We start from the raw sequence: 25,259 nt of genomic DNA on the forward strand, positions 1-25,259 counted from the left end.
TGCTGTCTTTCAATCATCCCTCCCAAGTCTGCATTTGGGGATTAGGCAAACAGTTACAGAATATGGGAGCACAAACCTTAGGACTTAGGACCTTAGGATTCATCTGTCCCACTGTTGACAGTGGACATAATACAGATCTTAAGCTGGTGTATCCAGAAGGAGAAGTTCATCTCAAAGTGTATATTGGCTGGATGTGATGACACACACGTGATGAGACCGAAATCTCTATATTAAAAGTGTTTGTTTTCAAGTTGGTGACTTAAGATGAAAGCTACTCTGAGTACTTGCCAACAGAAGGCCAAGAAACTTTTTGTTTAAATCTGTCCCGGCTCATAGTGAAAAATACAGAAAACAAAATTACTACTAAGTTGCAGTAGTTTACAGTAGCCTGCAAAGTTGTCATTGTGTGAGAATTAGATTGACAAGCTAGATTAAATTGCTTTTCTCGTGTTCTTCAAAAGGCAATGACTGAGACAATCATGGTGAACAAGAAACCAGGCCATATAATTCAGTTTTTTTGCACAAATTTTAAAAAGCAAGTATGTAATGCATGTTATGAACAGATATGTGACCACTGGCTTCCTTTCCCCTGTAAGATCATTGAGATTTTGAAAACTGGTTAGTCCGATATGAAAGAAAACTTAAAGGACATCGTGTGTACACGTCTGCCTTGGAGAGTATGACTACACATGTGTAAAAAAACTTAAATATAAGTGGGTGTTGGTGAACAAAATAATATAACTTCACAATATAACATATGCATAATACAGCTGTATGGTTTAAAATGCCTGGCACCTGTTTCACCTGTTTTAATGTTTATTAGAAATTTGTGATATAAGGAGCAGAGCAGCAGATCTGCTAAATGTTGTTGTCAAACTTTTTTTCTTTTGTGATAAAATATGAAAATTAAGCCAGTTTCAAACACAGACATCTGAAGAATCAGAAACATCAGTGGCCTCCAGCTGAGAAGCACGTCCTGATAATGGTTTCGTCCGTCTCACTGAACCCCCCCCTTCAGTTCAGGACATTGGTTCAGTCGACGTGCGCGCCAAAGTTTTGTAACATCAATGGCGTCCAAAGCAGGTGAGTGTGTTGTGGATATTTAACTTTACTGTGAACACGACACAATTAATGAATAACGTATCATGTTTCCAGTTCGTACAGTTAACCTACAGGGTGTTATATCACTTGTTGCAGCACTTGGCATCATTTGCGTGCAATGCAGGTTTCTGTGGAGTTGACTTGGCGTCACGGCTAACGTTAGCATCAAGCTAGTCAAGAGTTGATCACCCAGACATGGAGAGATTGAATATTAATGATTAATCTGACATTATCCTTTTTCTGATATAATCCATAGCATGTGCTAGACAGCCTAGATCGACACAAGCGACATTTTATCTTGTCTAAAGCTGTCGTCTTCAAAAACATTTCCTTTAGATTGTCATTATTGAAAGCGTGTAATCTGTGTTATGACAACAAACGTAACACGTGTTCAGGTCGACGAGGGACGAAACGTAAGGCGGAGGTTCACGTAGAGGAGGAGAAACCATCTGTGGAGGAGAAAAAGGACCGAGGAGAGGAGGAAAATGGACACTCAGGTCAAAGGGTGGTCATTGAACACTGGTGGGTATTTTTACCACAACTGTACCACTGGTTAAAGACGCACTCTGATACTCTGTGCTTGAACAGATGCATCAGGGAGTCCTACAATGTCTTACAACAAAACTTGGGACACGGTGTAAAATCTAGGTAAAAACAAAATGCAGTGATTTGTAAATCTAATAAACCCATAATTTATTCATCATAAAACACATCAAATATTTAAGCTGAGAAAATGTACCATTTAAGACAATAATAAGATTATTTTGTAACTGATGGCAGAAACACACTTATTCTATAATAATGTAATATTTTATAAGCAGATCATAAGTTGTAGTGATTTATTATGTATCTTTGCCAAGTTCAGACATTAAACAACATTTTACTGACAGGATACATAAGATTGAAAAGTCACATTTCATAGTAAGATGATGTCATGCATCACAGAGGTTTAACTGGTTCCTTAACACGTAGGACTCAGAAATCATTGTCATACCGTTTACCTGAGGTCCTACCTGACATAATAAACTTGTGATGTTTGTTCTTACTAGATACAGAAAGAGAGAAATATGAGTGAAACAGAAAGTCGCCTCTATCAACACATCCCAGCATTGTACTGTGTATAACCAAAGCACAAAAGTGACCTACAAATAATTAGTGATGGCCATATGGGGCCTTATTTAGGCCAAAAGGCTCATTTCATGGGGCCTTATTAAGATCCTATGTCATCATAGATCATCTTATACTGCTGACATCTAGTGGGCAAATTTAGTGCAACAGACCCTGAAATCAAAAGTTTCAAGATTCAAAAACTTTATTATCTCGGAGAGAGCTTTTTACATGCTGCATAACACAATCCTCATCGAGGTATAGTGTCTAGTATCTAGTGTTGACAATCAAGTTATATATAACTATACTCAGGTGTTATAGATGCATAGTTTTGTGGGCAGTAGAAATGTGTGTGACATGCTTATGTAATTGAAGATAATTTAGAAATTAGTGTTTTTACAGTTTTCAGTTTGTATTTTCTGAGAAACCTCTACTGCGATGAAAAATGCTCTTTTACACAAAACTGAGAATGAACCTTTGTTTCAAGTAAATTGAATCGCAAAATAAATTGGTCACATAATTCCAGCAAAACCTTGTTTGTCTTTAGACGCCTGACAACAAGCTTTGAAGCAAGGCTTTATTTGGAAATGCCCTTTGTGTCAACACAAGCCTTAAATCTGTTTAAAATCTGAGCAAAAAAACTGAGCAAAAACAGTTACTCCTCCTATTTGAGAACCTAGCACCAGAGGATGAACTACCTAAACTATTACTTAAACAGTAAAGTAATTTTATCTAATTTTCCTATTACGGCAATAAAACCACTGTGCTTTAGTTCTGTCAGAATTGGATCTACAAAGCAGTTAGTTTTATTTGAAATTTGCAGTTGTTAACTATATGTGGCAAAAATTAAGTGCAGTAAAAGTACACATTAGTAATACTGGAAAGTACCTCAAAGTTGTAATTAGGCACGTTACTAAATGTATTTAGTTGCCTTACTACAAGGGTTCCCAAACCTGGTCCTCAAGGCCCCCTACCCTGATTGTTTTCCAACTTACTATAGGTTTCTATTTGAGTGGTGTGTATAGATATCTGATTATTGACCTGTTGTCTCTGGCAGTAAGAGCTGACGAGTGTATGGGCGTAATGCTGAGGAGGTGAAATCTGCCCTCCTGGCTGCCCACCCTGGACTGACTGTAGTCCTCAACCCTGAGAAACCACGCAGGAACAGCTTTGAGATCACTCTGCTGGATGGAGGCAAAGGTAAAGATGTTCACAAGAAAAAGTGGTAGAATAATTCAATGATTTGGAATCAATCTTATGTTTTATCCGTTTAGAAACGTCCTTGTGGACTGGAATAAAGAAGGGGCCGCCTCGTAAGCTGAAGTTTCCTCAACCTGATGTTATAGTTGCTGCTCTGCAGGAGGCTCTGAAGGCCATTTAGACGCTCAGTGAAGGTTTGTCATTTCAAAACTTTCAGATACTTTTCAGAGGAAATATGACAAAAAAAATTATATATATATATTATATATATATATATGTATGTATGTATACTTTATGTATATTCAGTAATTTGTCAAATACCAAACATTTCATGCTTTTCAGTATCTTCTGTCATTGTAAACTGAACATATTCAAACAAGTCTGAATGCTTCTCCATTAACTGAACATCTAAGAAATCTGTTACTTTGAGTGGCAGTCCGAGGTCAAATTAGCAGTTCCGAAATCTAAACGCATCATATTTAATTTGTACTATGTATCATGTTGTTAATATCCATAGTTGTCTTGCATAGTTAAAATGCTGTGAAAGACAACAATGCATGTGTGGTTGATATGAATAAATCAAATGCAGTTTTATTCAATTAAGTGAAAATTATTTTAGTGCCACACTTTCCTGAAGTCTATTAATATTTTAACAAAAATTCTTGTCTTATGTGCAGCCAAGAGTTCAGGAGATGTAGCTTGTGGAAACAGAATGATGAGGAGTGACCAAGGAGATGTTCTCAGTTTCTCCTCTGATGATCCGAGCTCCGTCAGCTCATGTCTTCTGTGCACGCGGTGACACCTAGTGGAGCATCTCAGAGCCGAAAGATTTCTCTAATGCTCAGATCTTGCTGTTCTCAACAGTCATTGTGTTTTTATACTTGTTTTTCCTAAATAAAGTATTGTCTTAAAGTTTTTCAGTGTGTCAGCTTTTTGTTTAACATTATACAGCCATATCTGTCTTCTCTATTACAGCATTTAATAGATATTTCAATTAGGAATTATGAAAACATTTTACATTTTACACACGTTTCTATAATTTGACTGTCAGAACACATTAATTTAGAATCTTCCAATGTAAGGAGTAGATAAAAGAAAACCTTTGGGTATTACTGCTGATGCGCAAATGCCCTAGTGCGGTGTTATCAAAATATTATCTGAATTTAGCAGCAGTAGCTAATAATATACATGTGGCTAAAAATAGTTGCAGAAGCTTCAAATCAGAGTTAGTGATACATCTGGTTTTAAAATAGTTCTTTAAACAAGCACAAGATAACTTTCAGAACTTGATCTCCTGCGTCCCTCTGTGGAGCACTTGATGTTGATCAGTCTCTGGCTGAATGTTCTCCTCTGTCCAGCCAACACACTGTGTAGTGTGTGGGAGGGATTGTCCTGGATTGAGAGGAGTTTGGACAGCATCCCCCTCTCAGCTACAACATGTAGCGGGTCCAGATCCACCCCCAGAATAGAGACAGCCCTCCTGATCAGTTTGTTCAGGCTGTAAGTGTCTGCCACCTTCATGTTGCAGCCCCGGCCCCAGACTCATAGAACTCAGGAGGAGGAGGCTCAGGTCCTTCGACATCTGCAGCATGGTGCTGCAGATGTTGAAGGACTCTGAGCCTTTTTTATGATGTCTTTGTCCAATCCAGTTTGTTTTCCAAATACACTCCTAGGTATTTGTAATCAGATACGACCTCTACGTCCTCCCCTGTACAGAGAGATGGGTGACAGGACTTCCTAAAGTCCATTACCAGCTCCTTTGTTTTACTGACGTTGAGTTAAGACCAGTGCACAAACTGTCCGCCACTCCCTGGTGACCTGAATACATCCTACAACTGCAGAGTCGTCAGAGAACTTCTGAAGATGGCGGGACTCTGAGTGGTACCTGAAGTCTGAGGTGTACAGGGTGAAGAGGAAGGGAGACAGAACTGTGCCCTGTGGAACACCACAGTTTTTAGAGAGTGGTTAGATATAACTAACGTTAAACACTAACTGCGACATGCATGCTGTTGTAATTTATTGTTTCTAATTTATTATAATCAGCTTTCTGTATCCTGTTTAATTGTATTATGTTTTTAAAGTAAGTACATGCATTTATGTACTTAAAAATAAGCAATACATGTAGTCAGTGTCTCGACTGTTCATCTCCTTCTCATTTGTACCATATAGCTAATAAATTTAAGTCTTAAGGTAACAGTTATGAAAATAAACTAATTGACTTTTTTCTTATCAAATAAAAACCTGTATTTGCTGCTGTATTTCACAAATAAAGAAGTAACTACAGGTTTACTTGTGACCCACAGCCCCTAGACTTTTACATTACGTCACGTTTCTGTTTCCTGTTAATGTTGACGTGACCATTGGGTGCTAGTGACGTGACGTCATCATCCCGCGACCAACCACAGTCCCTCATGAGCGGGGAGTCTATTTCATTCTTCGTTAAAACTTGAAATTTGCTTGTTCTGTAAGTACTGCACATTAAGACAGTTCAACATTCAGGAAACTATACGACAGTACCAGTTTACAGGCTTTTAGAGCGGTTAAATGTGACTATTTTGACTTTGCTGCTGAACTTATGGCTTTCTAAGTTCGCTACAGCTTGCTAACTGGCTAGCCGATTTGCTTTCAAATAACTGATGAGCTCAGTTACAATAATTAAATTATTTTCATGCGGGGTGTTCTTATTGATAAATTAATGTGTTCATACAGTGGAGATCACTTCAACTATGTATTATTTTAATGATATTCTCTGAGTCTTGCCAACACTATTCAGTTAGGAGCAGAAATTCTACTTAACATCAGTAAAATGCAAAAGTTTCGGAAACAAACAGTAAAGTAAGGATTATTTTAACAATAATGACTAAATAATTACTTGGTGTGACTATCCATTCCTTTAAATTGGCACTAGATTACTTAGGCACTTTTGTTCGCAGTTGTTCAAGGTATATCGCAGAATTATTGTTCCAACCTATCTTGAAAAATGTGGTACAACTCTGTGGATTTTGTGTGTGTATTTATTTAATACCATTCTGACACAACGATGTATTTGTGAGGACCCATCAGTGGGAGTAGTCCTCGTTCTTGTGGCTGAGTTGATGATTCTCAATGAAGAATAATGAATTTATAACAAATACCTCTTCGATTCAATATATAATTTGTTCAACATCTAAAATGCCTAAAACATATGCACTTTGTTTAAAGTCAAGAGACTTCTTTGTTAAATGGTGCTTGATAAAAAAATATTAGAACTTTGTGGCTAAGCTTTGGATAAGCATTTGAGTACAGTTAATAATTACTCATAAAGAAATTATTATATATTATTAGTATTTATAGAACATGTAATAACATCTCTTATTATAGCAGAATCTGGCACATTGTGACAGTTCATACATATCTATCATGAAATACATATTCTTTATATAAGTATTTGTATAGAAATTAGTTGTTTTAGTTAAGCAGTATTTTCAAATACAAAGACATTAAATTCATATATGACATAGAAAAGCAACACATCTACATGTTTGAGAAGATGAAACTGGCAAATGTTTGACATTATGGCTATGTTTATAACTTCTAGTCATCCCTTGTCAGTCATGGCAACAGAGGGTGTGGAAAAGACAAGTGAAGATGCTCCAGCAGCTGGAAAGGTCTGCACCAGATTTGACCTGGAGAAGGAGACTGAACTTCGGTTTGAGGTGGAGGCAGGCGAAGCAGCAGAGCAGGTGGAGATGGAGCTCCTCACAGGAATGGCAGAGGTGTTTGGCTCAGAGTTGAATCGCAACAAGAAGTACACATTTGGAGCAGGCTCTAAGATTGCTGTTTTCACCTGGCAAGGCTGCAGTGTGAATCTTTATGGGAAGCCAGAGGTGAGCAGCACCTGTGTGATAGTCTTTTTTGTGATTTCTGTTCTGAATATCTTAATATACCAATGGGGTTACCACATTTAACCCTGCGTGGCTTTCATGAATGAGAGCCTCAAATAACTTGTTTTTATCCCTCATAAATTAAGGTGGCTTATGTGTCGAAAGAAACTCCCATGCTGCTCTACCTTAACACACATGCCGCCCTGGAACAGATGAGAAAGCAAGCAGAGCGAGACAATGAGAGGGGACCAAGGGTAGGTTTTTAGAGGGCTTTATAAATAAGATCCCAGTAATTACCCATAACATTGACACTAAACAATTAATTATTCCTCAGGTGATGGTGGTGGGACCCACAGATGTAGGGAAGTCGACAGTGTGCAGGCTGCTATTGAGCTATGCTGTAAGGGTGGGCAGGAGGCCAACTCTGGTGGAACTAGATGTTGGTCAGAGTGGGGTAAGGACTATGAGTTAACATAAAAGAGGCATTTTTCCAGACAATGGAAAGTAGCAGAGGACCTCCGTATGATGTTTTGAACATGCTATAGAACAATTAGACTGAATGATCTTTAATTTATGCAAACTGAAACTTATATATACAGTAATGTGATGGTTTTCTTTTTGGAGTAAGATATTTAATATTTAGGAGCCTATAATAACTCAAAACAAATTTTTTGAGTTTTGTGGTGCATGGTATTTTAATGGGAGTAGCTAAGATTGTGTTTATTTTATTTTTTCCACTTCACCTTTCATAACTTCCATACCTTTTGTGTACAGAATAAGATGTAAAGATAAACCTGTTTCTTTTAGGTGTCCGTGCCTGGGACAGTGTCCGCACTTTGCATTGAGCGTCCAGCAGACGTGGAAGAGGGTTTCTCAGTTCAGGCTCCTTTGGTTTACCACTTTGGCTCCACTACGCCAGGGACCAACATCAAACTTTACAACAAGGTGAGAAGAAGGACTGAAAGCCATCAGTTATCTGTTTTTCTTTGCCCACTTTAATCAGTTTTTATTTCTTATGTGTAGCTGACGTCATGCCTGGCTGAGGTGTTTTCCCAACGCTGTGAAGTGAACAGGAAGGCCAGCGTGGGAGGCTGCATCATCAACACATGTGGCTGGGTGAAAGGCTCTGGATATCAGGCTCTGGTCCATTGTGCCTCTGCATTTCAGGTGGATGTGGTTCTGGTGCTGGACCATGAGAGGCTCTACAATGAACTCAAGCGTGACCTCCCTCATTTTGTGCGTGTTGTGCTCCTGCCCAAGTCCGGGGGAGTGGTGGAGCGCTCCAAGGAGTGCAGACGGGATGCTCGGGATGAGAAGATCCGTGAGTATTTTTACGGCTTCCGTGGAGTGACCTTTTATCCTTTTTCCTTTGAAGTACGATTCTCAGACGTCCGCATCTACAAGATCGGAGCACCATCCATTCCAGATTCCTGTCTCCCATTGGGAATGTCTCAGGATGACACACAGTTAAAGCTGGTGCCTGTGACGCCAGGGAGAGACCTCACCTATCATGTGCTGAGTGTGAGCAGTGCTGAGGATGGAGAGGAAGGTGTTAGAAAGGGTATAGTGGAGAGCCCTGTGTGTGGCTTTATTGTCGTCACTAATGTGGACACACAAACACAGGTGATGAAAGTGCTGTCCCCAGCACCTAGACCACTGCCCAGACACACTCTGCTTATCATGGACATACGCTTCATGGACATGAAATGAGGCCACACTTTAGTGGAGAGGACTTTTTGGGGGGGGATTCTTTTCAGAACTATTTTGTACAAGGGAGATAGATGTTGTTTCCTAGTTGTCTTATATGTACTTTGTAAGGACTACAGAAGTCAAAAGAGAAAAAACATTTAAGAATGGAAATTGGTCGCTGCTGTAAATGACACCCCTTTTATTGAATAAGATTCAAATTCTGTCAGGGGATGTTTTATCACTGCAGGTCTTTTTTTTCTTAATAACCTGTTTTACTAACATGTTTTTTTGTGAGTAATAAACTTTTAAAATGCATGTGTTTTGTCTTATTATAAGTTCCATTGTTATTGCTGTTTAATTGGTCCCAGTATTTGTTAAAGCTCTACACCTAGTAATTTATTTGCCCCCCTTTATTTGCTTTATTACCTATTTTTGTCTTTGCTATTGCTCCAAACATTCCTTTTAATCAGCAGGATATAGTTTAATTGTGGAAGGATCTCTTGTGGGGATTTTAAGTTGACCATCTGGGAGCTATGAAGCAAACTACTTAAGGAGGTGAACAGTTTTCAAATTAGTTATTAAACATTAATATAAAACACATTGAAGCACATTTTTAGTGTTTTGCCATTCAGTGCAAACTTTGGAATTAGGGTTAGGGTTAGTATACAAATTAAGCAAGTAACAGAACTACACAAAATGTAAAGGTTTCAATAATCCAAGAACAAAAGAGGCCACAAAAGCTGTATGTTGCTGAACAAATTCATTAAAGTATAATACTATTGTGTCATAAAGTGACAAACAAAAGCTCTTTTCTTATCCCAGTAATGATCTCTTAATTTTCAAGAAGGTCCCTCATCCACTATTACCTTAAGAGTCAATGATTCTTGAATTATGAATGTGAAAGTTTGAACAAGGACAGAATCTCAAATGAATGGTCTATTAAATTGTTTCTAGTATTACAACCAAATCAGATGTCTTGGTTGTGAGTTTTTATACTGGCAGGTCCAGGAACCCTGAGCCACTGCACCAAACCAGCTGGTCTCCTGAATGATGATCGTTTGGGGGACATTTAAGACATAAAAGGACATGTTCTTTGTTTTTGCAATTTAAGGAAATGCGTTTTAAATGTGTTGCAAGGATGATTTCTGTGTTATTTTAAGTACATTTGTTGGGTAATAAAGCTGTTAGGAGACCACACCCCTGCTCTCTGATTGGCTGCTCGTCCCACCTGAGTGTCGGCAGATCAGTTCCGGGATTCCGACGTTGGCCTAGCCAGCGAGCTAACTAGTTTGCTAGCTAGCTGCTAACTCAAGGAGGAACGAAACGACGCACACCCTACAGGCAAGACAACTCACATGATCGATGTTCGGTGTTTGTTTTAGCTGATTTTTGTGATGACCGTTTTATTTTCGTAGCCACGGTTAGCTTGTTTATCGTCAGTGAGATTTACTCGAGCTAGCCAGGTAACGTTAGCTAACTCTGGTGGCTGTGGTGAAGGACTGAGCGCTGTCGCTAAAAACTTTGGAGGCTTGGTAAGAGCTAGCTGATTATAGAGAATGTATCGCACTAAGGTGTCTTATTATATTATTATACGTCTTAGGTAAAGCGTCGCATCGTCTAATGGTTAGTTTGTCGTTGTTGTCGTGTGTTTTAAAGATATCCGTGTCTATAGTTGTGTTGACTGAACCTTAGCTCTGCCCTGGCCTTTTTATCGGTTGGTCTTTTTCAACGTATGGTTCAAAGATGAAGTGAAAGTTAATCAAATGTTATAACGTTAGATGTATTAAAAAAATATATCCTCTACGATCTGTTGGTGTGCTCCGACAGTTTGCTCAACGACGTGGGTTGTGTGGTGCAGGATGTTGCGGCGACATGACTGACAAGACTCGACACGGAGATTTTAGGATTAACATCCAATATAGTCGAGAGGGATTTGTTGTAGGGCAGATGCAATGATTAACATCGGACACACTGACACTCAGCTTCGGCCACTGCTCTGTTTGTCAGAGCCGATGGTTGTTGGAAAGAGGGGTGTGTCCAAACTAGATCAGATTACACACTGTTACTCCTGTTTTCAGCGTGTTCACACCGCACCGACTAGTTTTTGATCATCAGATGAGGGAGAATAGTGCGATGTGTATGTCACAGATCCTTGTCTCGGTGCTGCTTTCAATTTCCATTAGTGGGAGGTGTTTATTTTGACCACCCGAGGCCATGGAGGTGACAGCTATCTGTGAAACAACAACAGGCTGATTAACAGCTAAGACTATGAGTAATTGTGGGAAACGCAAAGTCACAAACGATTTTAGGACAATGGGAAGTTAGTCAGCCTGATTGTTGAGAAATCAGAGTGAAAACCAGTGCCTCTCCCAGATAAAGGAAAGTCATGTTTCACAGTAACATTTAAACCTTTAAAATGAAACATTTTCATACATTACAATATTGTTCATCGTAAAAAATCAGTCCATCATTCTGATCAAGCACCATTTCTGTGGATTTTGTCTACTGACAAATTATGTAATCTGTTTTTCTTTTTTTTCTTTTTTTCTTTCCAGGGGTATCGAACAGCTTACCCGCAGAACCAGGGGGTGAAAGGAGACAGGTGGACAAATATAACAAAAGGATTTTAAAATGCATCAGACTACATAACACCACTGCTGCACATGGCTTTGTTTAAAAGGTGCAAAATGGGAAAAGACATCTATCTGCAGAGATTTTGGAGGTGGGAGGAGTCTCTACATCCAGACTTGGCCAAGTTCAGTGCCACCTCAGTGACATACGTGGGGCATCTTTTTGGAATGAGTTGATTTTGTCCCCATATTGATACAAAGACTGAACACAGGAGGCTCAAAAGACCCAGGGAACTCTACTTGGTCATTGGACTATTTTAAATGTAAAGGCAAGAGTAGATTTTTATTTTTTGATTTTTGTTTTCTTTCTGTTTTTGTTTGTTTTTTAGCATCTTTAAAAAAAAAAAAGATTCCAGCTGGACTTTTGATGTTAAGCATCTTCCTGCAACTGTTGGAAAAGTGAATTTGTTTGTTGTTACCCCCCAGTTTGATCCTCATTTTCAGTTTCTTCCACCCACCCAGTGCCTAAATAAGCCCTCTTGGGACAATCACAAGTCATCAGCAGCTGCTGTGCTCAGTCCTCTGCCTGTTCCCCTCCATGCGTTTCTGCTCTCAGCCTGCTGGCTATCCACCCACTACCTCTTTAATTTTCTGGTCCTTTCCTTTTATATTCATCTTCTCTGAGAGGCAGAATCAAGCACAGTGATGCACGTTTGCATAAACACAGTCTTCTGAGTGGAGAGAAACTTAGATTGCTCCCGTTTTACTTGTGTGTGTGTGTGTGTGTGTGTGTGTGCGTGCGCGTGCGTGCGTGCGTGTCTGTGCTTTTCTGTTCATGCACAGAAGTGTTATGGTTGAACAGGTGCCATAGAGTGGTTTAAGATTGCATTTATTTATATTGTTGCACCAAATACAGTTACATTAAAGCCATAGAAAAATATTTATGAATTATCTACACATATTTTTCTATCACCTTGCTCTTGAATAGTTTTGCTTTTATAAGCTTCTACTGATATTATGCACACAAAGAACTGTAGATTAAATTAGTGCTGAGAGACATTTAGTGTCTGGACAGAGTGAATCCCTCATGTTTTCATTGTGTTGCTGCTTTGCATAGTGTTGGATTTCTTTTCCAGTCTGTAGTCATGGCCCCTTATCCCAAACAAGCACAGTGTTTGCCGTTTTGACCTGTCAAGCACCCTTTACAGTAGGTAGACAGTAGATATCTACCTCTCTCTGTGTCTTCCTCCCATCTCTCTCTGTCTCTGATGCCGGGCTTCAGTGGTGGAGGGGTTGGGGGAGGAGTAGGTGGCCCTGCTTCTGCTCCTCCCCGTCCATTTCGACCCAGCCGATATGTCCCTGTGTCTGCAGCCACCACTTTCCTTGTTGGATCCACCACCCTCTTCTTCTGCTTTACGTGAGTGCCTCTTGGTGCATCTTGCTCATATACATGAATGATCACACGTTACTCATATGCAGACTCTGTTGTGTTATTAACTAAAAATGGTTGTATATAGTTAGAATTATTATTTTTTATCGGATGCTTTATCTTGTTTGTTGTTGTTGTTTTTCTTTTATCGACCTTAAAAGTTTACTGAGTACACTCTTTTCAGAACAACACTTGTACATAGTTCCACACAATCACACCTGTGAGCTCCACATTTACAACCTCAATCTTCTATTTTTGGACACTGAACAGCTTCATAGAAGCTGTTTGGGGGTAAATTGCTTTGCACAAAGGCTTATCAGCAGAGTGTGATGGAGTGTAGAGTATTACTTTCTCTTTTTCCCCATCTGTGTCTTCGCAGCAAGTGCAGGAACTTGATCATTGCTTGTTTGCTCTCCAGTTGGTGCTGTTTTTGTTGTAAATAGAAAGGAAATGACTTAGACTTTGACAAACATATAATTATGATAATTATATGTTGTTGTTAAAACAATTTTCTTCCATCCTTTTTCATACGGTCTAGGTGCCCATGGTTGACTGAGTACTTTTCATCTGTCATTCCCATTTACAATGCCGTGATCTTCCTCTTCACTCTTGCCAACTTCTGCATGGCCACTTTCATGGACCCGGGAGTCTTCCCCAGAGGTAAACGCATGACAAGTGTTAGTGTACAAGTCTTTATCCTAGAAATGTATTTAGCAGATACGTATGTAATGCTTCTGAATACCTGAAAGATAAAATTACACTAAAAAGATTGCCTAATAATGACAGTGATTCACTATAACAAATGTGGCTGAATAGGGAGACCACATGATTGTGTATTTTGATGTGCTTGCTGTCTTTAGCGGAGGAGGATGAGGACAAAGAGGATGATTTCCGTGCACCACTCTATAAGACAGTGGAGATTAAAGGCATCCAGGTGCGCATGAAGTGGTGCTCAACCTGCCGTTTCTACCGCCCGCCACGCTGTTCGCACTGCTCAGTCTGCGACAATTGTGTGGAGGTACACACACACACACACACACACACACACACACAGTAATGAGCTTTTTGTGACTAGAAATTCAACTGTTTCACAGTATCATGCAAATAAGAGTTACAATAGCAGCTCCTAATTTCTCAGGGAGCTTTTATAAACTCTTGTGACTTCACTGCTCAGCCTAGATCTGTCCTATTCTTAGTTTTCCATGTGTGAGTGTGGGAGGTAGAATTTAGGCAGAGAATATCATCATTACTTTTCTGTTATGTATGTATCTGTTATGTTATATATTTATCACCTTTTTGTCTTTGTCTCTTCTCAGGATTTTGACCACCACTGTCCTTGGGTGAACAACTGCATTGGTCGGAGGAATTATCGCTATTTCTTCCTTTTTCTTTTATCACTTACTACCCACATCATGGATGTATTTGGCTTTGGCTTGGTTTATGTCCTGCACCACCGCCAGCAGCTGGACACGCCACATGCTGCTGTTACGTATCCTTCACTTGGCAGTCTGCTGTCATAAAAATGCTGAACACATTTCGGGACTTTCCAATTTTACTTTGATTACGATAATGTTTTTCTTTTCCCTTACTTTTTTCCCCTAATCTCCTTGACCCTGTCCTCCCAGTATGGCCGTGATGTGTGTAGCGGGTCTGTTTTTTGTCCCAGTTGCTGGCTTGACTGGGTTCCACATAGTGTTGGTGGCCCGCGGCAGGACCACAAATGAACAGGTACATACAAGATGTTGTTGCATCTATCAGTCAGTGACACATTTTGATGTTTAGTTAATGTTTGTGTCCATGTGAGTTGGAAAATACAATTAATTATTAATAATTTTTTGTCTTTCTCTCACCATAGGTGACAGGGAAATTTCGGGGAGGTGTTAACCCATTCACCAATGGCTGCTTGAGGAATATATCACATGTGCTCTGCAGCTCTCAGGCCCCCAGGTCAGCCCTTCTCTCCTCTCTGTTTACTCCCCTGCCTCACACCCTGTTCCACAATTATTCTTTTTTCCACTGCCTCTTTCTTTCCATTGCGCTCGCTCCTCTTCCACTTTTCCACCCTCTTTTTTATTGTTCTCACTTGTCTGTTTGGTTAATGGAATACATGAGTATAAGCCTTCAGTGGCTTCTGGTGTAAAAATACATTTGTCTATGAAGTAACATTCTACTAAACCTGTATCACTTTTAAGATTTAAATGTATGTGTATGTGCTGCTCACAGATACATGGGCCGGTGGCGGAGCCCTCAGTCAATTGAAGTGCAGCCACCATTTCTCAGACCACCTCTAACTGAGGCCCAGCTAGAAGCCAAGGTCCTGGACAATGGCATCCAAAATGACAGACACAGCACCAGGGTGAGTGATGCAATATAAAGCTATGTACATCAAATGCAACAACAAGCAATCTACATGTGGAAATGTAAAGGTTATAGGGTATAACCATCCTTTTTAAGAATAAATAATTTCTTATTTTTATGATATTTAATAGATATGCTAAAAGTGTATATAAACAGAAAAGAGAAAACCTGTTATTCAAGCCCTTGTGTTAGCAGCAGCCAGGGGTAATACGTAAACCATGCCAAAACTATGAACAATGGTTTATGAAACAGGATTTTGGCCTTGGCCAGTCAACAATGCATTTAGTAGGCATTGCTTTGCCAGGTTATGAATTGTGCTTGACAAAGATTGAGCCCTCTAGCCTTAACTGTATGCATCTTGGCTCCCTTTTGCAAAGCGGGCTCATTATTCCTAATTCCTTTTTATTCAAATGACTTTTTATGGCTTGTCTGTGCGTCCTTTCTAGTCCAAGAGCAGTCTAGATCAGATGGAGAGTCAGTCAGCTGATGCAGAGCCTCCACCTCCTCCGAAACCGGAGCTTCGTTACCCTGGTCTGCCGCGTGCTGACACAGAGGGTGAGGTGCACACACACAAATACAATTACATAAATAAATAAAGTAGTTTCAGGTACAGTATGGCACACCTAACATGTCAGTGTGTTGATCATGAAGTGCAGCAGTTAAGTGAACAATTTGCGTTCTGATCACGAATACTTCATGTCACTTTTGATTTCTTCCCACTCAGAGAGCAGTTTGTTAACTGAAGCTCCACCTACACCATCAATGTACAAGTACCGACCAGCCTACAACAGCCCAGGAAGAAACCACACAGCCCTTACACACCCCAACAAGGTAAATACTAGTTTACACTTGCACAGACTTTGTAGTATTTGGTATGTTTATATATCGGATACCTCACATTAATAGTATTAAAAGAAAAAGTTGCTAAAAGTGAAGTTATATCTTTGCCTGTTTGGAAACGCATTGAGATGTCAAACACACATATATATTTATATTTAATGTATAATCTTAAGTACATACAACCTTTTTAAATTTTGTATAGGACATTTGTTGTGTTATTTATTAAACACAAAGGCATATGAATAACATTATTGCACACAAAGATGTGAAAAAGAAACTCCCCTAGATTATAATGGGTCTGGTGACAGTTACGCCCTTCCTTTTGGAGTTTCCTGTGTGGTTAATATAATGCCCCTGTTTTTTTTTTTTTTTTTGTTTTGACTTTAAATTGATCATTCAGTGGCCATCGGTCGATCAGTAAGTCCCAGCTAGTGTCATCTGTGTGTGCGTGCATCTCTTTGGCTGTCCCTCTGTGTTTGAGTGTATCTCTCCTTTCCCCTAAGACTGCATTGACTGGAATGCTAGTCCGTGTACTGATTGTATTTGTATTTCCATTTATGTGTTGATACACACAGTCTTTGACTTGCAGTGTCAGTGCTTGTTTAAAAACCAGTCAATGTTTCCAATTTAGTGTGATGATGGAGTAGAGCACCGGTCAAGCATCCAGTTTCTCCCAAACACTTCTTTTTATTTTGTTCTGGTAGGAAATGTAGAAAAAACTGGGCAACACTGTTTTAAGTCACCCAGTTTGGCATTTATGGAAAGTGTATAAACCGCTAACGGTGTTTTTTTTTTTAAGCAGATAAAATGAATAGTTAAGAAATATATATTTGTTATTAATTATAGCTCCTCCTGTGGACAGTTATAACTACGATATATAGTCAAACACAGTTTGAACTGATATTAAAAATGTATTAATAGGAAAACTATAATTGCTAACAAATATGGTTCACTCGTAAGCACTCTTCATAGCAGCATAACTACATTGTAATAGGTTAATAAACTTAATTAAATGTTTATATACTGGTTATAAATGCTAAATAGGGAAAGTTTTACAAAAATGCTTACTTGTGCTATGTTGTCTATTCCCAAGGTATCAGGGTGATTTTCCTTTCTATTCCCTTCCCTTTTCACTCCTGTCTTCATCTTCGTCGCACTTTTCCTTACCCTGTCCTCCTCCGGTCTGTTTCTCCTCCTCTCTCCTCTCCTCAGATGATCCGTGGGGAGAGTCTTGACTCTCCATCTCCCTCCATCCTCCAGTCCAGTCGCCAGCCCAGTTACCGCTCGGAGCCGAGCAGCCTGGACGGAGCCACCGTGGTGGGGGGAGGTGTAGGGGCGCGAAGGGGGGGAGGGGACAGGGGTGAGGGCCCCGGAGGCCCTGGCGGGACTGCTGGGGGTGTGTCAGGGGGCATGTCGGGTTACTCCCTGACCGGGCGTTCCTACACCTCCTACCCATCCTCTCTGGTTCTGTCCACTGGCGGCTCACGCTCCTCCAGCTTGCGCTCAGCTCACACAGCACATAACCCACTGGCCACGCTCCAATCAGAAGGCACCACAGACACCAGCTACAAAAGCCTGGCCAATCAGACACCTCGGAATGGCAGCCTGTCCTATGACAGCCTGCTGACGCCATCCGAGAGCCCAGAGTTCGAGTCAGCCGCCCATGAGCTGTCGTCCCCGAAATGTCGTGCTCCGTTTCCCTCTGCGACTATAACAGACCAGTCCGAGGTGGTGTCGCCTTGTACCCCGCTGCAGGGCTACACGTCGCCCTTCCTCTCAGCTCAGATTGCACAGCAGAGGGAGGGGCAGCTGCTCCAGGGCTCTGCCACTTTCTCCTCCCCTCACAGGGCCTACCTTCGTGCCGTCAGCCCACCTCCTCTCTCCTCCTCTGGGCCTCCTGAGACCCAACACCTGCTTCAGCATAACCAGGACTCCTCTTCCCGAGCCCATCGTAACCGTTGCTCCTCATCCTCTTCCCCTGGTGCTCGATCACTTGAGCCCCCTGTCTCCCCGCCACCTCGTGGCCTCTCCCTCGGCAAGTCCCAGTCTTACACTGGGGAGGCAGGGCCTCAGCACAAGCCTCGGCCCGCTGGAGGAGGCAGTGTGCTGGGAGGGGGAGGAACCGGAGGAGGGCAACAGGCTCCACAGTGAGTAGTGATCCATCTCCAGATGTGCCAGACCACTACTCTTCCTCCTCTTTCTCCTTTTCCTTCTAATTCTCCTCTTCTTCCTCCCTGGTTTGTGTCAGCCCTCCTCTTCCTACCTGATCTGTGTGAGTCTTCCTTTTCCTCCTCCACGGTTTAGTCAGTCTTTGCTTGTTTAGTGTTCAACAGATCATGTTTGTTTACTTCAGTTGTGTGGATTAGTGTTAAAAGCATGCCAGTATGTGTTTAGCTCTGTGAAAGCATGCCTGACTACACTGCTGTTTACATGTGTCCTTGTCTTACTCACTAGTCACCAAATGCCTTACAAGATCATTGGCAGAGGAACATTTTGCTGTTTGTGCTTGTTTTTGTTTTTTTTTTAAGTAGAACCACTCACCTCCACATCCCTTTCTCCTTTGTCCTCTCCCCTTACACTCCTTCCCTCCCCTTCCTGATGGCTGTCCAATCAGATCCACCTCGCGCCCAGTATTGGCCAATCACACCACATCCAAACCAGGGGGCGGTGTGAAGAAGGTGACGGGCGTCGGAGGGACCACTTATGAGATATCAGTTTGAGTGACAGACGTCCTTCATGATCTATTACAAGGAAGGCGATGAAGTCACTGGACTTACTTCCACATACCTGAGCTGGATACTACGTCTCTTACCTGAGCTGGATATTATTCATGACTGCAAGCTCCTGGGAAATCATGATGGACTAAAGGAGCAGGCCTGTCTGGTACTTGCTTTGTTATCTTTGTTATGCCACTGGCCACTCTTCTCTGCCAGCCTTTCAGATTTGACTAAAGAGGAATTGGGGACACTGGTTCATTTTTCACAGGATCAATTTGTCTCCATTCAGCCACTTTTTGAGCCATAGACTGACGTGACTGTGTCATCACGGCTGGGTACAGACATGTCTATAGAATACGCATAACTATTCAATGATTTGCTGGTACATTAGCACAGCACAGTACAGAGTATTGACAATGGTGTCCCACACAAAGGATGACCTTTATTGGGTGGTTGTGAAATTAATGAGGGAGGATTTAGGACTGTTGACCAATGGAAATGTTTTCTTTTTCGCTGTCAGAATGGACCACACACCCTGTTTATTGCTAAGTCATGGAGAGAAGAAGAAGAAGAGTGAGTCCAACCTATAAACACAGTATCATTTTAGTTTTTTAAGTCTTTTCTTAAATATTGTTTTATATAATTGTGTAAAATCTTAGACTATTATTGGGTCAAATTGAGACTGTTGACGGTGGCAGTTGTACTGTGTGTAATTATTCTTGAAAGTGATCTCAAATCAGATGCCTGTTATATATTTGATGGCTGCATCAGCCACCCGTGAGCTCTTGCTGGAATTTTCATCGTCCAAAGAGAATGACGATCCTTTAGTGGACAGCTGAAGCGGCATAATTGAGCTTAATCTTTGAAAGCCACAAAGAAATTCAGAATCACGATTGCAGCACAAGCATCTTTGTGGAATGTACGCTTGTAATGTTTATGCTAAAGACATTATGCAAAATCTGTTTGTAGCTTTAAGATCATTGTTATGTCTTTATAATGTTCTTTTTATTTTTTTTGTCTTCTTCTTTTCTGTGATGTTTTGTCTTTCGAGATGCTAGCAGAACCTTATACCTTTAACGGATGGCCAGCCAAATATAGAGACAGCGAGGGAAGGGCTTATTTATTTCACCAGACAAGACAACCCTGTAGTTCTGGAAGCAATTTCAAACCAGTCTCTGGCAGTTGCTATTTTTGTTGTTGTTGTTTTGGAGAGAAAATGAAATATGACTAGTTTTTATGTAAAAAATAAATTTATAAATGCAATATGCCACTAAATAGATTTTTAAGGAGGGACTGGTTTGCAATTGGAGACAGATTTTTTTTTTTTTTTTTTGCCTTGAGACCATTCATAGTGAGTGCAGTTTTTTTTCTATTGGTTGTTATATTTTTACACATTTCTAAAAAAAACAAAAAAAAAACAAAGGTAGATCAGACTTATAAATTTTTTTACTGTAAAGGTACAGTTCTTTTTATTTCCTGCCATATTGAGACAGGAGTAATCAGTGGAAGAGACTAAGTTATGTATAATTTTTTTTTAATCTGTTAAAATTGGGCATTATTGTAAAGATGGGCCCAAAGCGATGTTCGCAGTAGAATGTCAAAGCTGGCTGAATGTGGCACGTATTTGGGGTAAAAGTACACACGTGAATCACATGCATCATTTAACCCAAACGACTGTGTTACAAGTTTTCAACCCTCCCAGGCTCTGTCTTCAGTGTGCATGTGATTTTTTTTTTTTTAAGTTTGTCGTGCTGAATGCTTCACTGGTGATATTGTGATATAGTCAAATGCCCGCCCCCAATTACCATGTGGGTGGTAACAAGAAAAGAAGCATCATTAATGACATGAGCCACCATCGTGCAGAGATAAAGAAAACCTGCTCTGGCCAAGGATGGTGGCCACTGAACAATTTGAAATTACGTGAGTACAGTAAGTATACTTCTTTGTGAGATAAAATATTGCTGTTGTGGGCTGTGATGAATGGAACGAGTTTCACAAATATCTGTAATGAGTACATTAGACTTTTCCAAAATGGCCTTAAAAAGGATTTTTAAAAAGATGTCTTCTCAGAATAAAAAAGGTCACTGATGAAAAACTGACTGTGTCATGAATCTTAATGGTACAGAACACGTTTGGTTTCACCTCTCACCTTTTACTTTGAAATATAAGACATCAGCAAACACACTAGTTTCATAATTCAGGCAAAAAAAATGCAAAGAAATGATGCAAAACAAAATAAACTCATTACAAAAAAAATGGATTTTGTTTTTCTTAAATAACTAAAGCTAATAAAATCACAAATTCTTAATCTTTTTTCATTGCTGCACTCCAACCGCACTGCGTCGTTCCCAGTCAGATCAGGGAAATGCGGTCCAGTATCTTTGGGTATTTATTTGCCACAGTAAAGACAGCGCAGAGATGACATTTAGTAGTGGTTGAATCAATAGCATGGCACTGCTGGAAGAAATGGAAAGACTTCATGCGGCCCTCCTCTTCATCTCACTGGTCTTTCTTGCTCTCTGCGGGATGCTCTGGGTTGTCATCAGGATAGAGCTCATTGCTGCCGTCCTCTGGTTGAGAGTTGTCCTGCTCCTCTTCCTTCATACCACGACTTTTGTTCAGCTTCTTGGACTTCTGGAAGAGCTCGTTGAGGTTGAACTCTCGAATCATGTTCTCCTAAGGATGAAATTATCTTCATTTTAGCAAGACTACCACACCTACTCACAACCTAGTCCATGTGTTTACTACAAACAGAATAGACGCACCTCATTGAAGGTCCAAGACACAGCTCTGCCTTTGGTGTCCACCATTGGACGTCTCATGATTTCCCGCCCTCCTTGAAAAAGCACCACTGAGGGCAGCTGCTTAGCTAGAGGGGAAGTACTGACCCTATATCTGTTTGGAAAGAATTAACCTGACAGTCAATGCCTGTGCTTAAAGGATCTGTTGAAATAAATCTATTACAAAAACGTCAACAATGACATTAGAACTACTGTTGTATTATTAAAGACAGGAGAAGAGCAGTGAACATGACAGACCTCTGTGAAACCTCTCCATAGCGGCCGATGTCCACCTTCCCAAACCTGAGTCCAGCACAGTTGTACCTGCAGTAGATACATAAAATATTTAGGCCTCAAGTCAAAACTGCAGTTTTGGCCAAACACCTGACATGAACTCTACATTTTTAGAGAACACATTTTCCTGCAAGACAAAAACAGTCAACAATGGGATCTTACTCTAATGTAAATCTGGACTCTAGAGATGTACAACTTGGATAAATACAGCATGGATTTGTCATTATTCTTTAATAATGAAAAATACATTTTAATCCTCCACGAATCATAACTTAATGTCTATTTTAACAATAATGACCAATAAACATCAGCGACTGCAGCTCAGAGAGCCTGACTGAGCTCTACACAACAGAGAGTGCCTATTTTAGAGTTAAAATGAGGCAATTTCTCACTTGAGGGAAAGGTCTGCAAAAACTGAGGCAAAGGACTGGCAGTCAGAGGACCAGTTGGCGTAAAATTCAACAATCCAGGTGACACGACTGTCCCTCTGCAGCTCCTCCTAATGATTCAATAATGTAAAATGAGATGAGAACAGATTAATACAATAATTCATGTCTACTCACCTCCGGGACGGGGGCATCGCTGGACAGTGGGGTCAATAATATTTTCATACATCATGTCTGACAGTCAGTTATTATATTGTAATTGACATGCTGTTATTTTAACAGGATTTCCAGTTCTCATATCATTTTAAGCAATTACAACAATAAAAATGGTCCATTGTCACAACTGTCTTGATGGTTTAAACTTCTTAGATTAGTTAGATTAGTTTAAATTAATTAACTCTTCAAAGATAAACAGACAAAACCAAGATTAAAAAATAAACACATATAAAAAATATATGACACTTTAACTGACTGTAAATAGTTGAGATTAACTCATTCTTCAACAAAGTTAAAAAAACACACTCAATCTAAGTTGCTCACATCTTTAATGTGGTTCCTATATTACCTATGAATACTTGATGTAGCCATAAACATCTCAGGGACATAATAATCCCAGAGGAGTGAAGGGATAGTGATTGCTTCTTGTTGTGTTGCTTCAAACATCTTATTCAACATATCAGATGAGCAGGTGCATAACTGTGTAGTGTAACACTCACATCTATGGTCTTGTCGCTGAAGTACTTGATGTACTCTGGGCCCATGTAGAGAGGCGCCTTACAGGTCATGACAAATGCTGGAAAAAAGGTTATCAGTGGATGAAAACACTGACTAAATAAAAGTTTTTAAAAATGTTTACTTTTTCTAAACCTATGAGTTTGATCAAACATCAGAATTAAAACCCTAAGTGGAGTTTGCATTTTATTTAATTAATATTCACTAAAGAAACTACAGGCAAATATATAAAACCACATTAGTCACTCTGAGATTTCCTGTAGTGGTGGTGCTCAATATCAAAGACAAATCTGCTGCGCCAGCTTAGGGTGGAGGTGATGGACTGGTTCTCTGCTGCTGGTACAGAACACCGCTGCACATGTTTATGTTGTACTTGTCTCCAAATTCAAATCGGAGTGTGGCAGCATTTATAACACAGGTTTTAAAACCACTGACCGACACACAGAGCGAGGTAAAGGATGCCAAGCCGAATGTCGAGCCTGAAGAAGAGGATGACGTTGGCCACTTTACTGAACAGGAACACGTTGCCTATGTGCTGCTCCAGTGTGACTGAGTAAAGGGAGAAAAGAAGAAATGAAGCCGACACATAACCTTCAGCCTGCTGATAGAAGGTCAGAAGAAGGCAGGATTACAATGTAATGTTTACACAACAGAGCCACGTTTTTAGGAGAGCATTTCCTGTATGTGGTTTGGTGCATTTTAAATGGTTCCACACTAGACCACAAATACCTATCAGGTTAAAGTTTAACAGTCCCACACTGTAGGACAAATATAATACTCACCAAAAAGGGCACTGGATAACAAACAGTCAGGTTATTAATTAATTAATTAATTTAGGGAAATTAATTTAGTTTCACTGGTTCTCAAACACATCATGGGCCACAAGCATGTGTAGACCAGTGTTTAATTTTGTGATGAGTTTATAGTGTAAACAAATGCTATGTTGTGAATTCAGGGGGCTTACACACAGACAAATGTGTGTGTTTGACTGAATTTCTATAGGGCAGTGAAGTAAAGACATGGCTGAATTGAAGCAGCTCTCCAACCCCCCACCTGACCTGTGCACATGTCCGTTTTCTCATTTCTCTTGCTACATAGAGACTAAACAGTAGTCGAGAGCTGAATAAAGTTGTTTGATTTACAGAAAGCTCATGTGTTAACAGTGTTGAAATGTTTTAAGCACAAATGCCAAATATTCACTAGTAACAGTTAACTGTTTTGTTTTTTTTTTATTGTTGGTCAATTATTTCAATCATTTCATTGTTAACTTAAATAATGATGTTGCATTTTCTGACATACGCTAAACAATAAACTGATTTAAACCAGTTTTCACACTACTGACTCTTTAACAAATAGAAAATAACAAAGCCAAATTAAAAGTTTACAGCATGCGAGCTAAATCTAAAGAAATCACATGGTCCTGATTAACACCATAGAGAGGATGGGTATCCTACCTTAGTGACAGCTTTATCAGATCACATACACAGAAAAAATAAATGGACTGGCTGTTAGGCTGCTGGGCCCCGGAGGAGCCCTGGGCTGGGTGGGTTACTTACTGGCTCTCCTGTTCTTCATCATTACTATTGCACTGAGAAACATGAGAATCTCCAGTTCTCTCTGTGGAACAAAAACACAAAGCATGATTTTCTAAAAAAAAAAGGAGTAAAATCACCTACTAGCAGCTAAGATCACACACGGCTGCAGGCAGCAGCACTACCCCCCACCGTGCTCACCCACCCAGTCAAAGTCGCAGGAGTTGCCGTCCTCCCGTTGAGTCGCCAGGTGCTCGCACAGACCCGGAGCCTTTCGGATCAGCACGAAGGCGATGGTCATGAAGAACGAGGCGATGTAATACGGTTTTAACAGCCATTTGTAAATCTGAGGTAGGTGGTATAAGAAAGTGCACACTCCTGTGATTAGACCCATGTTGGCAGAGACGACAGTCAAACCACAAGAGGAGACGCGACAGCTGAGACACACACACTGGACGCAGGGACTTCTCTGAACTGCGCATGCCCCAAACAACAACGTGTTTTGTAGTTTTTGGGCAGAGCTGCTTGCCGTATTCAAGTAATAACAAGCTCAAGAAAATAATCCAAATTATAATTTTAGAGAATCAGCTGGGTTGAAATACTCTCATCTTTTTTTATGCAATAATCTGACTTATTGATGTATTAAGGAGAACAGACTCGT

At 40.3% G+C, this 25,259-nt stretch overlaps 4 protein-coding genes across 5 annotated transcripts; 3 read left to right on the forward strand and 1 right to left on the reverse strand.

Annotated features, from left to right (window-relative positions):
* Positions 1-982: 982 nt before the first annotated feature.
* Positions 983-4,324, forward strand: selenoh (selenoprotein H). The gene is made up of 5 exons (XM_026357204.2): positions 983-1,083; positions 1,497-1,623; positions 3,266-3,408; positions 3,483-3,602; positions 4,086-4,324. Exons 1-4 carry the CDS (start codon positions 1,068-1,070, stop codon positions 3,587-3,589), a joined length of 393 nt encoding a protein of 130 aa, XP_026212989.1. The 5' UTR covers positions 983-1,067; the 3' UTR covers positions 3,590-3,602; positions 4,086-4,324.
* Positions 4,325-5,760: 1,436 nt separating this feature from the next.
* Positions 5,761-9,275, forward strand: clp1 (cleavage factor polyribonucleotide kinase subunit 1). 2 transcript variants are annotated; one of them, XM_026357113.1, is made up of 6 exons: positions 5,761-5,872; positions 6,986-7,274; positions 7,418-7,525; positions 7,606-7,725; positions 8,079-8,216; positions 8,295-9,275. In XM_026357113.1, the coding sequence occupies exons 2-6, from the start codon at positions 7,002-7,004 to the stop codon at positions 8,979-8,981; spliced, it is 1,326 nt and encodes a 441-aa protein (XP_026212898.1). In that variant the 5' UTR covers positions 5,761-5,872; positions 6,986-7,001; the 3' UTR covers positions 8,982-9,275. The 2 variants fall into 2 exon arrangements, with proteins under 2 accessions (XP_026212898.1, XP_026212899.1); XM_026357114.1 differs by having other exon boundaries at positions 5,797-5,872; positions 7,000-7,274.
* A 1,052-nt stretch (positions 9,276-10,327) lies between these two features.
* On the forward strand, positions 10,328-20,962 carry zdhhc5b (zinc finger DHHC-type palmitoyltransferase 5b). Its single transcript, XM_026357407.1, has 12 exons — positions 10,328-10,492; positions 11,516-12,947; positions 13,498-13,619; positions 13,820-13,977; positions 14,276-14,448; positions 14,585-14,687; positions 14,815-14,906; positions 15,183-15,315; positions 15,764-15,872; positions 16,042-16,148; positions 17,370-18,304; positions 18,772-20,962. The coding sequence occupies exons 2-12, from the start codon at positions 12,799-12,801 to the stop codon at positions 18,875-18,877; spliced, it is 2,187 nt and encodes a 728-aa protein (XP_026213192.1). The 5' UTR covers positions 10,328-10,492; positions 11,516-12,798; the 3' UTR covers positions 18,878-20,962.
* tmx2a (thioredoxin-related transmembrane protein 2a) lies at positions 20,601-24,992 on the reverse strand. The gene is made up of 8 exons (XM_026357408.1): positions 24,804-24,992; positions 24,623-24,683; positions 23,502-23,615; positions 23,051-23,127; positions 22,341-22,447; positions 21,913-21,978; positions 21,640-21,769; positions 20,601-21,550 (listed from the first exon to the last, which is right to left on the reverse strand). Exons 1-8 carry the CDS (start codon positions 24,990-24,992, stop codon positions 21,374-21,376), a joined length of 921 nt encoding a protein of 306 aa, XP_026213193.1. The 3' UTR covers positions 20,601-21,373.
* Between the last annotated feature and the right edge of the window lie 267 nt (positions 24,993-25,259).

Source organism: Anabas testudineus, chromosome 10, assembly GCF_900324465.2.
Source record: "Anabas testudineus chromosome 10, fAnaTes1.2, whole genome shotgun sequence".
Classification (NCBI taxonomy): Eukaryota; Metazoa; Chordata; class Actinopteri; order Anabantiformes; family Anabantidae; genus Anabas; species Anabas testudineus.

Excerpts from the sequence above, each read along its gene's own strand:
- tmx2a (XM_026357408.1), bottom strand. The coding sequence starts at position 24,992 with ATGGGTCTAATCACAGGAGTGTGCACTTTCTTATACCACCTACCTCAG. Across the intron at positions 24,684-24,803 it reads ACTCCTGCGACTTTGACTGG|AGAGAACTGGAGATTCTCAT; the intron begins GTGGGTGAGCAC and ends TTTGTTCCACAG. Across the intron at positions 21,770-21,912 it reads TATGGAGAGGTTTCACAGAG|ATATAGGGTCAGTACTTCCC; the intron begins GTCTGTCATGTT and ends CTTTCCAAACAG.
- clp1 (XM_026357113.1), top strand. The coding sequence starts at position 7,002 with ATGGCAACAGAGGGTGTGGAAAAGACAAGTGAAGATGCTCCAGCAGCT. Across the intron at positions 7,275-7,417 it reads ATCTTTATGGGAAGCCAGAG|GTGGCTTATGTGTCGAAAGA; the intron begins GTGAGCAGCACC and ends TCATAAATTAAG. Across the intron at positions 7,726-8,078 it reads TAGATGTTGGTCAGAGTGGG|GTGTCCGTGCCTGGGACAGT; the intron begins GTAAGGACTATG and ends TGTTTCTTTTAG.
- zdhhc5b (XM_026357407.1), top strand. The coding sequence starts at position 12,799 with ATGCCGGGCTTCAGTGGTGGAGGGGTTGGGGGAGGAGTAGGTGGCCCT. Across the intron at positions 13,978-14,275 it reads TCTGCGACAATTGTGTGGAG|GATTTTGACCACCACTGTCC; the intron begins GTACACACACAC and ends GTCTCTTCTCAG. Across the intron at positions 14,688-14,814 it reads GCAGGACCACAAATGAACAG|GTGACAGGGAAATTTCGGGG; the intron begins GTACATACAAGA and ends CTCTCACCATAG.